Below are 12,565 nucleotides of genomic sequence, written 5' to 3' on the forward strand. Positions count from 1 at the left end.
CTTGGGGTTTTTAATCAGCAAATATTACCACCATTTGATTAAAATACTCTAAGAAATCTCTCTTTTTAAATTAAAAAATAAACCCAAAGTTATGATTGCCCCCTGATCTAGATCTACTGCTACTGTAAAGCAATTAGCAACTTAAATTGCATATTTAAATTCAAAATTTTGATCTAAAAATTGTGCTTTCACCTCTTCTCCAAACTTAGAATTAATTACTCAGTTTAGATGCTGGTCTATCCATGGGGTTTTCCGGAGAGCATTTTGGTTTTTGCATGGCTAGAACTGTGCTTCCGAAGCACTTTGGTGTCTGGATCAAACCTCCAGATCAGAAGCTCATCTTTTCAGTTTCACTAAAGAGCCTGATCCTGTAGATACACTCAGAGAATGCTCAGCACAAATTGATTCACAGTGATTTGAACTGCAAGGGAAATGGTCTTTGGAGTCCTTTGACAAGACGACTTTTGTCATTCTGGTGATGAGTCTTGGTCTCTGGTTCCTTCTAGGACAACATGCATTCCATACGCTGCTCAGAGCATTTCCATTTAAGTGAATTAACCTAAAATGACTGGGTGTATCCTATGACAATTCAGTCACTTTAAAGTTTCTTCTGGCTACCTGAAGGCTTATGGTGGTGGTGTAGGCAGAGGGGTCCTGGTATGGATTGTCTTGGGAGCCTTGCCTTTTGCCACCCCTTTCCATGAATTCCTGGCCACACCTCTTTCATACACAATCATACTCATGCCAATCATATCTGAAAGGGTAACTGAAAAGCAAAATGTCCTTATGTATCTGCATAGTACTCATCTGACAGGGCTTATACATGTGTATTCAGTCATGTGACACATGTGTTAATCTATTGGTCACTTGAGGAGAGCACATCTCATGACATCAAGAGCTACACAACTCAGCCTTCATGGGGAAAAAAGGCTCATCGTAGCAGTTTCCACAGTTACAGTCCAGCAGATTGCTTCTGGCCTGAAGAAACCTTACCTTTCCAGTACAGATTACTACTTTCAACAGAACACTACAACTAGTTAGGCAAAAGTCTGCTGGTTTTTACATAACTCTGGGAAACTGATGATGCTTTTCAAAAACTCGTTCAATGTGAAGAAGAGCAATTTATAATTCTGACTTTGAAGCTAAGGGCTTTTTTAATCTTCTAACAAAATTATGCATATTACCTTCTCTGTCAGCTGTCCACTATTTCAATATGATCCACATTCAGAAAGATCCAGACTTCCAGACCACAAAACAAATTACTTACATAGACAGATAGATGAAGCAGTGTGATGTGAATTATGGGTCTCTGCAGGTAAAAGTTATTGTAGCACCCCTGAAACAAAGAGCTACTGCAATCTACAGAGTTCAAACCCGAACAGGAACCTGGTTTGCAACTTTACTAAAAAAAGATAGCAATGTGTTCCTCATTATAGAAAGATTGTTGCAAACTTCTAATTTCTCATAAAATCACATCGTGAAAAAATAAAGAGGTAATCCTTGCAAAAGTTTCAGCACTACAGGAATCTTTTTCTTTCTTGGGTGCATCATGTTTTTCTGGGGCGAATTGTTTGTTTCATTTTAGTGTGGGTTTTGTGTGTTTGCGCTGAGTTTTGAGGTTTTTTGTGGGTTTGTTTTGTTTGTTGGTTTTTGGGGAATTTTGGTTGGTTGGTTGATTTTTGTTGTTTTATTTTGCTATTATAATGTAGGCCATAAAACATAGGCTGTCATAATGACCACGTTTGTGTTCCTTCAAAAAAAGCAAGATTTTTTTCTTTGTGATGAAGAAGATTAAAGGAAAGCTTGGGCAGTGATCTAAATTTAAATATTGCTTTTGAATTAAAAGCAATACAGTGGACATGGAAGAAGAATGTGTGTGTCAAGGAAAAAGGAGAAAGGAAATGTCTCTATTAGGAAAGAAAAAAATATATAATTAGTTTTCACTGAGTTATTATAATCAAAGGTACCTTTTTTTCTGTAACCAAACAGTAATAAGTAATTATATTATGCAGACCAGCTGTGAAGGTAATGAATACACTGCAATGAAATACAATGTAAGATTCTGCAGACTATGTAATTATTTTGAGAAATTAGTGACATCAATTAGCCTCCCTTCACAGGATGCTCTCAGTAAGTTATTCTTTTATACAGCTTCATAAATGAAATCAATCTGAACAATAAATAATATTGGTTATACAACATACCAGAAGCAGCATGTTAAAAACAAAAAAAAAACCCCTTAATTGTTAAGAAGCAGTAATAAAAAGAAATGTGTGTGCAGAACTGCAGAAAGCCCAAGGCATTAATGAAAATAATTAACCCTACGCACCTAAATTCTGTCCTCATTATAAATCTTCTTTGTATATTGCAGCAGAATTAATGCACTGATGGACCAACACTGTCTGACTTATTATACCTACCTTTAGTCAAAAATCCTATAAACACATTGCAATTTCTAGATTCTTGATTTTGTATAATACAATATTAATTTCTGAATTTCTGTTTTTCAACCCCCCACACTTGAAATTAGCAGTTCCATTATCCTCAGGTTCAATGCCATAGCTGCAGTGAGTTCAGTGCTGCAGAAACAGTGCTCCAACACAAAAAATTGACAGGCCCAAGAAGTCAGTACCTCATTCATGTGGAATAGACCATTCACATGGAATAGACTGTGTTCTGTAGTGTATAGTTTGAAGAACTATATATTCATGCTAAAGTTTCGTAGTGTACTACAGAGCTCAAAGATAACTTACAAACAGGTACATAGGTAAGTAAATAAGCAAGCAGAAATCTTCCAAAAATTAAAGAGATTGGTGAAAGATGTATAGCAGTAAATGATACTGTACAAACTCATCTTTTTCTGGTCTTCCTGTATTTTTGTGGTATGCCTAATTTTGATCTCTACAAATTTAGAATGAATATTTAAAAACTTGCATATATAGAAAATACATAAAGAAAAGCAGCACGGCTGAGAATGTGAGACACTTGAGAACTGTTAAGGAGAAAATCAGAAATTTCAGTAAGAACACAGGCTGTATATTAATTTGGTCCACAGTTACACTAAGATATTTGATATATAATCCAAAAAAAAAACAAGAAGAAATAAAATATATTGTAAGGAATAGATTTAATACAGAACATAGAGGGCATTTTCCATAACATTTCCTACCAACATCATTTAAACTAACACAATCTGCAAAACAAAAATTTTATGAAGATCCTATTGTATAGCAAAAAGGATTTTTGGCACATTTGTACCACTGGTTAGTACAGATGGAGCTGAAGTATGGGCATTCTCCAAGAATATCAAGTATCAGTTAAAAGCTGAGCTTTTAAAACATGAAAAGATTTATGCATAGAGTACTTCTGGAACCATACCAAATCCTGCAAGGTCTTAGTTCTGGTACTTTAAGAAGAAGAAGCCCTTGAGTATTTGAGACATAATAAAAATCAGACTACACACAAGTTATGCCAAGTGAATTCTAGTATGGTCCTAGAATCAGATAGGAAAAAATGGAGATTATGAAAATGAACAACAAAGTCATCAAGGTGAAAGACATGTTGGAGACTGTGGGTAAGCAAGTGTAAGAAAAAAATATAAATGTAAATTACCACAAATCCACAGTGCAATGTAAACTATCCAAGATTATAATATGTGATGTCAATGATAAATATTCACTTAGAAGCTATATGAACACATTTTGTAGTATTTTCCATGCAGAGCATAGTGAAGTGTAATAACAACAGTGAACACTACAGAAGCACGTTAACATCTCTCTTACGATATCAATGCTGTCATACTATTATTTTAATAGAAGAAAATTAGACATGCTTCTGGCTATTTGAAGCCAGTGTTGCATTATGCATTCCTCTCTTGTGTAACAGATTAGAGACCCTCTCACCCAACAAGTAATATAAATTAAAATTGCTCATACCTTCTTTAGGAGAGGAAGAAAAAATTCTTCCCAAATTCTTCATTAAAAATGAGCTCTATGTAAATTACTTCCAAAGACTGCCTGCTTTTGAAACTATTTGAAAAACTTTGGTTCCTCTTTCTTCAGCCCAGACCTTTAGGACAAAAAGCATTTCCACTGGTTGGGGTTTTTTTTGCAGGAACAACATCTCCTAAAGGGGAGAACAGGTTGGCGGTTTTTTTGCAGGAATACCACCTCCTAAAGGGGAGAACAATTGTGTCTTTATGATATTTTTAATTTTTGCTGACTTTTCAAAGTCTAGTTTTTCAAAGTCTTACAACTAATCTTTAATCACAAATACTTCATCAGATTCTATGGAACTACTGGTGTACTTATTCTATATCTCATATTCTAAAACAAGTTGCTGAAACTGAGTTAGGAGGCACAGTTCAAAGGTGCAAATTATGTCTAATTAATAGCACTAAGGAAAAAATCCTTCCTCAGCATTCAGTGACATCTAAGAAAGACATAAATTATGCAAGCCAACTATATTCTTTAAACTAAATTTACCTTTTTCTTTTATCCATTACTATGGGTAATGATTTTGTATACTATTACAATCCACTGAAACTAATAATACTTGTTTTTCTTACATTAAAATTACCTAGTATCTTATCTACTTCTGGGCCTCAGTGAGCTTCATCTAGAGATTCCTGCTTAAAATAGATTTGCTCCTTACTACTAATGTATGAAACTTTGAACTCCAAGAATTTAGCACCACATTATTAAGACAGCTTGAACTACTGTACATACAGCAACATGAACTGTGAAAAGGAGGGTTTGCAGTTTGGTGTCTGGTTTGACACTCCAAAACACATAGGTGTCTGTAAGTCTGTAGTGTATTTTACTTTCTTGAATGTGTTCAAATAAATAAGAAATGTTAACTCAGTCCAACAATTAATCTTTTCTAATGTTTTCCTTTTGACATTGTCTATGCAAGACATATAGGACACCAGCACAAAAACAAATTAATGAATCATAATATTAAGAATAATCTGGTAAATGTTAGGAATAATTCTTCATCAAAAATATTTATTTTTATTCTCAAGAAGTGCTATTCTCCAACATGATATACAGTCTCTAAAATTTACCAAATGCTTCATAAATTTCATATAGGCTTGAATTTATTTTAGTCCAAGAGAAAGTCCTTAGCTTCCCTGCTTCTTCCTCTGATGTAATAAATTTAATCAGAATAAATAAATAAAGAATCCTTCACTATGATTTGAAGGCAAGCTCAATTCCTTCATTTAGCTGAAGTACAGTGACAGGGAATACAAAGGTTTGGTTGTTTGGTCTGGTTGCTTGGTTTAGATTTTTTTTAAGAAAATACAGCAGTCTATCTGTATTTGGTAGGTGGAATATAACACTAAAAAGGGTATAAAAAAACCTCCAGCTTTATAACCCAGAGGGTACTGGCTTCTGTGGATTATCACCCAGCACCCAGACTTGTAATTCTGTAATAAACCGCAACATCAACTCTGTGTGCTGTTGGCTCTAGTGCACTGGGTTACGAACTCTGTTTTGGAATAACAGTAGTAGTAACACAACTGAATGGCAAAAATGAAATGACAGTTTTTTCCATAAACTCAGTCTTCTTTTAGTTTGGATGCCATTTCCATTTCCTTTAATTTTATGCATAAAACCTTTAACTGGAAAAAATGTGTCTTGTCTTTTAAACTGGCACCAACCAAGCTAAAATTCTCATTCAGCAGAAGCTACACATGTACTTAATTTCATCAACTTTGAGTAGCTCCACTGAGTATCTTTGCTCTTAAAACCAGCTTTAAAATTGTGCAGTTTTCTAAAATATCCACAGATCTACAAGGTGCACCCTAAGTGTTCTCATGAAATTAAGACAGAAGCTGGAAGATGCAATAAGCTATCATAGTGCTTAACAAAAGCTGCAGTTTATTAGTCTCAAAGGAACTTGCCAAAATTCCATTAACTTCCACTTACCCACCAAATCCTTTGCTCCAAGTCAAGGAAATGATAAAGGATTTTTCTAGAAGCACCAAAATTTCCAAATCCTTATATTTTGGGTTTTCTTTTTCTTTCTTGAGAGACTATGCATTCCCTTGTTTTATAAACAATAAAATGATTTTTAACCAGGTCCACTGTGGGATCTCATTCACTGCTGAAGGGGTGCCACTCCACTTGAGCAGCAGTCTGGTAAACTCAAAAAGTCCTGCAAAACTACTCCTTTCCTGGGTGTGCAACAAACCCTGAAAATCTCCACTCAAGGGCGTGAATCTGGCTGATTATTACCTTTGCTATTTATTCAGTTATTTACTAGTGAAGTCGTTTTGGGGGCAGGGAGAGTGAGAAGGCATGCCATGCAAACGTTCGATAGAGGAGGGCAAAGGCAGCTGTCTGGTATTTATGCAGCGAAGCACAGGAGGACGCGAAGACTCGACAGAATCGCCCACTGTCTGAAGAGTTACTCTGTCTCCAGAGCCGCCGAGAATGGGGAGGGGGTGGCTGGTTTCCTCTTGCGGGCAAATGACCGGCCGTAAGAGTGCGTTTTTAAGGGGTGATGTCAGAGAAATTAAACTCGAGCAGTCAAACACACCCCCCTACCTCAACGACGTGTTTCTTCTGTTCTTAAGGCAAGAGAGGTGGCTGTGTAGCACACCCAGCTCACTCCTGCCCTACTGGGACAGGGGCTGGCCTGCGGCAGACACTTAATAATTATGAACCGGGAGATGTCCCTTTAAGGTCTGCTGTACTCTCTGAGAGTGTTTAGCGGGGGAGATTTCACTTTATTTGTACATCCTAACGCTGGGCTAATTCAACGGGGAGGTTTCCAAAACTCAGAGACCTTTAGGGGGTGGGTGGGGGGGGAAACTGTGTGCGGTGGGAGGAAGCTAAACTCTTCTTAAACGCGAAGAAGCAACGTAAAGACTGGATAACAAACAGGAAATGCCTAACTCGGCTGCGAGGCGGACGGGCGGTGCAGAGCGCTGAGCTCCACCGGCAGCGCAGCTCAGCCGGGCGCGCCGGCGGCAAGACCGCTCCCGCCAGCCTGCCCTCCGCCCGGGCTCCCGGCCCCCGGCTCGCACGAGCCCAGCAGGCATGGCTGCCTCCTACTGGATGCTGACAGGTGAGTAAAGCCTTGTTTCTGCCTTGCTTTGAAGACTCGGGTCCCTAAAGCAGCCCTGCTCCCGGTGGGAAGAGGGTGAAGCTGGCAGGGTCTGGCACCCAAGGGACGGCGCCCTCCCGCCCAGATCCTTGCCCTGGGAATGCCCTTCCCGGAGCTGCCCTCCAGCCGCAGGCGGTGACGAACCTCCTCGGTTTGCTTCTCTCTGGGAACTTTAATTCCAAAACCAATTTTAGAATCTGAGGGCAAGGAAGGGGTGGTTGCTAGAGGAGGATGAATGGCTGAGAAGGCATACTGTAACTGAATCTGGCTTGGAAGAAACAAATTTGATTTTGTTGGTTTGATTTTTGGTTGGTTTTGGAGGCTTTTTTTAATTAGGGTAGATTTTCTGCTTTTCTCTGTTTGGCTTTCAGACTTCTGACTGGTAAAAGGGAAGTGAGGAAGCACTCACTCACTTCAGAAAGATGAGTTCATCCGGAGGTGGAATATGTAATATTTCCTTTTAGGGGTTCATTGATTGTTAGTGACTTACTTGCTTTCCTAGAAAAAAAGAATGCAGCAAGTAACAATGTCCCTAGCTAGTCAGTCTGTAGTCACATTTTGGATCTGAAATCAGGGGATTCCTAGAAGTGGGAAAAAGCTAAGGCAATGCTGGGATTCATGTGCTTGGAAACTTGGACATTGAACTCCACAGCAGCTCTTGCGCAGGCAAGTAGCACACAGTGAACCTGAAGCAGCTCCCCCCTGAAACAGGGGAAGAAATCAATTTCATAAGAATTGTCCAAATGCAGGAAGCAGCAAGTGGGGAAAAGGCAAAACTAGAGTTTTCCCCTCTTCCCTCTGTGCTTATTGTGCAAGACAGAGCAGATACTGGAAAAAGTGAAAATCTGAATATAGCATCTTGGCATGCCATATTTAGCTGTTGTTCTTAACTGTCTTCATTATTATTACAGTGACATACTCCAAAACATGCTTTTGTTTGTGTTCCTTCAAAGAAGGACGCTTGGTACAACAGCAACAATTTAGTGTGCCACAACTTCCCTTCAGAGCTGCAGAGTTATCACTGGTAATGCTGACATAGAATGAATTTATCAGTAATGAAAAAAAGGTTTACTGTCAGATAGAAAAACATTTCAAGTCTCATCTGGATTTGCCAGGTGATTAAATTTTTGTGGTGGTGTCATGGGGTTTCTTTTTTAAAAGATTGGTGGGAAAGAGAATAGACTTAGAAATAAGAGGAGGCATTACAGATACCAGGTAAAGGATTCAAGTTGTCTCTGGTAAATAAGGGAAGTTGTCCTATATAAGCAAGTCAAAATATCACGAAAATATGGATAAGGGGTTTTCTTCACCAAGAGAAATATAGTGACATTAAAAAATAATTAAATAAATAAATTACACTCCCTTTAAAGAAAAAAGCAGCAAATAATCTAGCACTTCTTAGCAGACACAGAGAATCTAAAGAAGGCACATAGAGATGTTATGTACATTTGTGTATTTATATAGATTTTTGTTCCTTTTTTAATTTGGCTCATTTTGATGAGACCTCTGAGAATCCTGACCACAGAAAGTCTGACATGCTGACAAATAGACTGAAGTGCAGAGACAATTGAGATGCCTGATAAGGGTTGAGTAAAATGATCTATGACAAAAGACTGAATTAGTTAGGCTTGTCTATCTAGTTGGAAAAAAAAAAAAAAAACTAAGGGCAAAATGCTGAACATTTCAGATATATCTTTTTATCCAAATATTATTGAGGATATTATTCCAGATGTCAATGATTCTTTGTTTTGTGAGAGCACTCAGTCATGACTTTCCACATTGCATATGTTGGTTTCCAAAGATATTGATGAATACTTGGTTCTCCAAATCCAACAAAGGACAAAAGAAAATCAACGTAACTGACTATGCACAAATCTTAGGGAATATTCAGAAGAATTTTCTTACTCTTCAGGTAAAGAATTTCTAGGCTACCAAAAAAAAGCCCACCCCTTTCTCTTTCAGCAGGACTTTTGATGAAGTTGGATGAACAGCTATAAGGGATGGCTGAGTTTACTTCAGCTTGCCTCTATGTAAGTGGTTTGACTAGGCATCTGCTGAAGTTTTCTCCAGCCCTACATTTCAATAGCTAAGGGATGAAGAAGTCAGTTAAAAGGGTTCCATTACCTTTAAAAGCTTCTTCACTTAACAGCATTATGCAAAGCCAGTTCCTTCCTGGACTTCTCTCTTATTGATGATGGTCTTGCTGTACTCATCTTTATAACAGAAAAGATAAAGGTAAATAGATAATGACAGAACTGTATGCAGAAAATGAAGTGGTCTTTGTTCAGAGTCTGTAGAGGCAGGACAGCCACAGGACAAAGGCAAAGCATGAAAAGAGATGTTTTCCCAAGTTTCTCTCTCCATCTGTCTCTTTTATCTTACTCTGCTCTTGCAACAATAATGTCCAACATTTCTTAGCAGAGTTTCCCCTACATCAGAGATTCTTTCCCATTAGTTTTTCTTATACAGAATATAAGCATGTTTTCATGAATTCTAGCTAAAGTGGATATAGTATGGAGGAGATAGGATTTCCTACGAAAATGACCTCTTCTTGTCTAAAATCTGTACATAACCCATCTTCATAAAGTAGTTGACCAAGAATTGAAGATACAGGAAAACGTGTCTCAAACATTTTCAGAATAATAAACTTAGATAACCAGCACGGCTCCAAAATACAATGCTAATGGTAATATATGCTATCACCATTTTCCTTTTATCTTGCATTGTACTTAAAAAGGTCCAAAAATGGATGTCAAATTGCTGCAATTATTAATACAAATGAAATTGTATTTACAGAGTGATTTATTCCAAGAACTCTTAGGTCCTATGCGTAGTCTCAATCTTTTACCAAGGCACGAACAAGCTATGCAATTTTGAACTCCTATGTTAGAACTGTATGAAGAGTTAAAAGTACCCACTTGTTTTGGCTCTACCATGATCAAATTCATCTCTCTCCCTGTCATTAGCAAAATTAGAATGAACTTAGAAACTTCTGTGTTCCTTAATTTTTTTGAGATGTTTTTCTTCTACTGCTCATACTTTGACATACTCAAACAAATAATAATATCCTATATTTACTTTTTTACCAGAGTAGGCAAAGCATCATTTCTAGTATTTTCCTTTGTAATTTGACAATGGGCCTGCTGATAGTGGGTAAACCCATTGAAGTTTACATTTGCCACTAAATATTTGTGGATCACTGTTCACAACTCTATAAATCTTACAGCTCGCTGTTTGAGAAAAGGCCCATATATCAAAATGTCTCTTTCTACAACAGTCAATTGAATATTTTGAGTGACAACTTTGTTTCAAAGTTGGTCTTTCTTCTTTGTGGTTTTGTCTGTTTCTTGTGAGTTTTTGCTTCTGGGGTGTGTGAGGTGGGGTGTGTGTATGCACACATGTGCGTTATTGTGGGTTTTTTTAATGCAGCGAGTCACCTATTTTCCTAAATTGAATGTTTATTTTCTACTGGATGATACTGGATGCCAACTTGCAACCTTTATCTAGAATACCAGGGATGTGAGGCTGCTTGTAAAAATTTGACTGGAATGAATAAGCACAGAAAAGTTTGTAAATACACCGCTGTAAAAGAATATGAAGTAAAATGCATTTTAATGTGGAAGTTAAATATGCACAACAGCTATTTTTTCTTGAAAGAATAGCATGAGGTCAACCTTTGGAATTTTATAGTTGCAAAGAACGTAAAGAAGAAAATTTGCCATAAATCCACCATTTAGCGTTTATATAGATAAGTGAAAGGAACTCTGAAAATGAAGTTGAATGCACACTCTCTCCTAAAGAAAAGCTGAATGCAGAAGTTCTCTGCTTCTGTTTTTGCATTAAAAATGTTAATGCAAAATTATAGTATGTACAAGTTAAACAAACAGTTACTTACACATGTGCTTATGTTATATTCTCTTGGGTGGTCCTGCTTGATCCTGTGAAACTATTCATGCTAACAGAGTTAAGCATGTGTACTCACAGGAAGGGAGTCTGAGGTCTGATAAATAAATCCTATTATGTAATATCTGATAAAGTTGTTTTTACACCAGTATCAAGCTCAGGGAAAAGGAACGCACACTACTGGGCCAGATCTGAGTTCACTGTCCTGTCACAACTGACTACAGCTAGATACTTCAGAGAAATTTATAGGTACACCATAATGGGAGATACGGGATTATTTTTGCTCACAGTAGCCTTGTATCTCATAAAATTCTTGACTCCAAAGCCTTTCCAAGTCAGCAAATTCCACAACCACAGTGAGTTTTTTTTTATTTAAAAAAAATAGCAAATAGAAACCAGAAACTTCATTGTGACCACCTTCTCATCCGTAAGAAGATGCCCTCACGCTTTTCTGCTACTAGAACGAGTGTGTAATCATTTCAAACCTACCTGTTGCAATTGCCCTGACACACTTAACGTGGCACATTAGTGTGCTTACCTTCTCAACCTATTTTTATTTATTCATTCATCATGCAAGCATTTTTTCCATAATTCATTCTTTCCCTTGTTCTAAATTCACAACATTTATTCTTAAATGGAGTTTTTAGTGTTTTAAAAATAAACATAACTAGAACTATAGATTTTTAATGGGGTTGGAATGGACATTAAAGATTACCTAGTCCCAATCCACCCTGCTGTGGGCAGGGACAATTACCACTAGAAAATTCCCAGCTTTCCCAAAGCCTTGTTCAATGAGTACCAGGATTGGGGAAACCAAACCTCCCTGGGCAACTAGGGGTTAGGCACTATTCTAGTGTGTAACCACCCTCAAAGAAAAATTTCTTCCTGTTATGTAACTGAAATTTCCCCTCTTTCAGTTTGTACTCATTATTTATTGTCCTGTCACTACAGTTCCTGATGAAGAATCCCTCTCTAGCTTCCCTCTTCCCTGTCAGATACTGGAAGGTTCCTATGAGGTCTCACATATCCTTTTCTTCTTCTCCAATATTCCTCCTTTCTCGTATGGTGATACAATTTTTCATTATTTCTAGCTTGCTAGATTCATTTAGGCTGCAACTTCAGCTTTGTAGTGATGGTACAGGTCCATTTTCTTTGCAGTATCATTGAACTGATATGTGTTCTACCAAGGCATCTTATTTCCCTGTGTGAACATCCAGCTTCATTTGAAACGTGCTTATCTGCCTCCCTAGCATGTCAGAACTGGAAGGAAGCCGGTCAAGGTTCAGTACTGGCTGAAGTGTAACTTGCAAATTTAACCAAAACCTTTTAAACCGGAATTCAGTTTAAGAGCAGCGTCCAAGCAGCAGGTCAGGTTCCGATGCTGCCTGCTCCTGGTTTTCATTTCCACGGGCGGTGCCTCGCTCCGCCTCAGGCAGGCGGCGGCGGCTGCTGGGGGTGGCACCGCGGTCCCCTGGCTGCCTGGCGCTCGCTGAACCACGGCGCTGTACTTCTCGCCTCTTTTGCCATCTGCGCCTGTAAGTTTCCACGG

General features: G+C 38.0%; 1 protein-coding gene across 2 annotated transcripts in view; it reads left to right on the forward strand.

The window, feature by feature from the left end:
• Nucleotides 1-6,844: 6,844 nt before the first annotated feature.
• Nucleotides 6,845-12,565, forward strand: part of ITGA1 (integrin subunit alpha 1) — a 73,389-nt gene continuing 67,668 nt past the window's right edge. Inside the window, exon 1 of one of the 2 annotated variants that reach the window (XM_038125398.1) lies at nucleotides 6,845-7,074. In XM_038125398.1, coding sequence (XP_037981326.1) covers nucleotides 7,047-7,074 — 28 coding nt within the window. In that variant the 5' untranslated portion in view covers nucleotides 6,845-7,046. The other variant, XM_038125397.1, reaches the window with a different exon arrangement.

Source organism: Motacilla alba, chromosome Z, assembly GCF_015832195.1.
Source record: "Motacilla alba alba isolate MOTALB_02 chromosome Z, Motacilla_alba_V1.0_pri, whole genome shotgun sequence".
Classification (NCBI taxonomy): Eukaryota; Metazoa; Chordata; class Aves; order Passeriformes; family Motacillidae; genus Motacilla; species Motacilla alba.